A 1,734-nucleotide genomic window follows, 5' to 3' on the forward strand; every position below is an offset into this window, starting at 1 on the left:
TGCCATCAAGGAAGACATTTGCCGGGCCACTTTTGGATAAAGAGTATGAACGTGTAATGGAGTCAGTGAAAAGTGACATTTCCAAGGCAAAAGCATTAACAATTGAAACTGATGGATGGACTAATACTAGAACTGAGGGTATTGTAAATTTTTTTGGTTTGTACCCCTAAACCGTACTTCTACAGTGCAGTGGAGCCTGGCATTCAGAGAGAGGATGCAAATTTTATTGCTGAAAAATTACTCGCTGTGATTAATTCTGTAGGGGCAGGGAGAGTATTACTTCTAGTCACAGACAATGCATCTGCTATGAAAAGAGCCTGGAGGTTGGTAAGAGAAGAGTATTCACATATTTATACAATTGGATGTGGTGCACACTGCCTAAATTTATTGTTTAAGGATATAACTAAGCTGCCTGTATTTAGAGATCTCATTAGCTCGGCCAAAGATGTTGTTAAAATTAGGAAACACAGACAACTAAATGCAATTTTTAAATCTAAGCAAAAACTAAATTACGGTGAAAGTGCTAGTGCTCTAGTGTTACCCTCCCCCACCAGGTTTGGTGGATCATATTTAATGTTAGTTTCTCTGCAAAAAAACAAGGTTGCCCTAGGAGAAACAGTTCTCACCGATGCTACAGAGGTACCGGCTGCAGTGAAGACAACTGTCTTGGATGATGCATTTTGGGAAAAGATGTCATTCTTTCTACGTTTCATGAAACCAGTGGTAGAAGGTACTCATTTGATAGAGGCCGACGATGCAAAACTCTCTCACATGGTGAAAATATGTATGAAGATAAAAGATTTAGCAAATGAAGCATTGAATGAGGATTCTGTTATTCCTCTTGGTGCAGTGCAAAGGATTAAATCAGCTGTAATTCACAGAATAACCAAATTTTGCATATTTGACATTCACTTAGCTACCTATTTAATTGATCCAGTGTTTGCTGGTGAAGGCTTGTCAGATACAGAATGCCAACGTGCCATAGAGGTGATTGAAGCCATTGCTGCTCATCTGAAAGAAAATACAGAAAAAGTTGTAGAAAATCTGGCTCAATTTACAACAAAAACAAACTTTTATGATAATGAAAAAATGTGGAAACGTGCACTTACCTTAAATTCAATTACATGGTGGGACTTCTACTGCAAAAACCAGCCATTGCACCCTATTGCTGTCCGCTTGTTGAGTTTGCTTCCGTCAGCTTGCCCATGTGAGCGAATTTGGTCCGAATATGGATATGTTCATAACAAAGTAAGAAACAGACTCAACAACAAAAAAGTTGAGAAAGAGGTGGCCATCAAGCACAATCTAAACCTCTCCCAACAGTGCTCAGAGGCAGAAAAGAAGAAAAGGGCTGAACTTAGTGCTGAAAGAGAAAAAATATTGAAAGCATACCCAAGTGTTTTCCTTTTTGATGAAAGTGATTCAGAATTTAGTGAAGATGAAAATGACCCTAGGCCTCTATGGACTTCAGACGAAGAATTGGAAAATACTTCAGATGAAGAAAATGAAGAGGACCTGGAAAATATTTCTGATTAATTAGCATACAATTCAAGTACAAATAATGCTAGTGGATTTTTATGAGTATAACTTATATTCCTGTTCCTACTTACATTTTAAGTGTTGACTGTTGATGTTGACTTTAAATTCACATTGTATGGTTATTGTAATGATAACAATAATATAAATGTTCTTGTTCCTACTTTTTTAATAGTTGATTTTTTGTATTATTGGCAT

The 1,734-nt window shown here is 36.9% G+C and overlaps 1 protein-coding gene across 1 annotated transcript in view; it reads left to right on the forward strand.

Annotated features, from left to right (window-relative positions):
• Positions 1-1,536, forward strand: part of LOC113218381 (uncharacterized) — a 1,961-nt gene extending 425 nt beyond the window's left edge. Inside the window, exons 3-5 of the mRNA XM_052274502.1 lie at positions 11-156; positions 263-327; positions 397-1,536. Of these exons, the coding sequence (XP_052130462.1) occupies positions 11-156; positions 263-327; positions 397-1,536 (1,351 nt within the window). The remainder of the gene's footprint in view (positions 1-10; positions 157-262; positions 328-396) is intronic.
• The last annotated feature ends 198 nt before the right edge of the window (positions 1,537-1,734 follow it).

This window comes from Frankliniella occidentalis, unplaced genomic scaffold, assembly GCF_000697945.3.
Source record: "Frankliniella occidentalis isolate FOCC.00 unplaced genomic scaffold, Focc_3.1 Scaffold400, whole genome shotgun sequence".
Classification (NCBI taxonomy): Eukaryota; Metazoa; Arthropoda; class Insecta; order Thysanoptera; family Thripidae; genus Frankliniella; species Frankliniella occidentalis.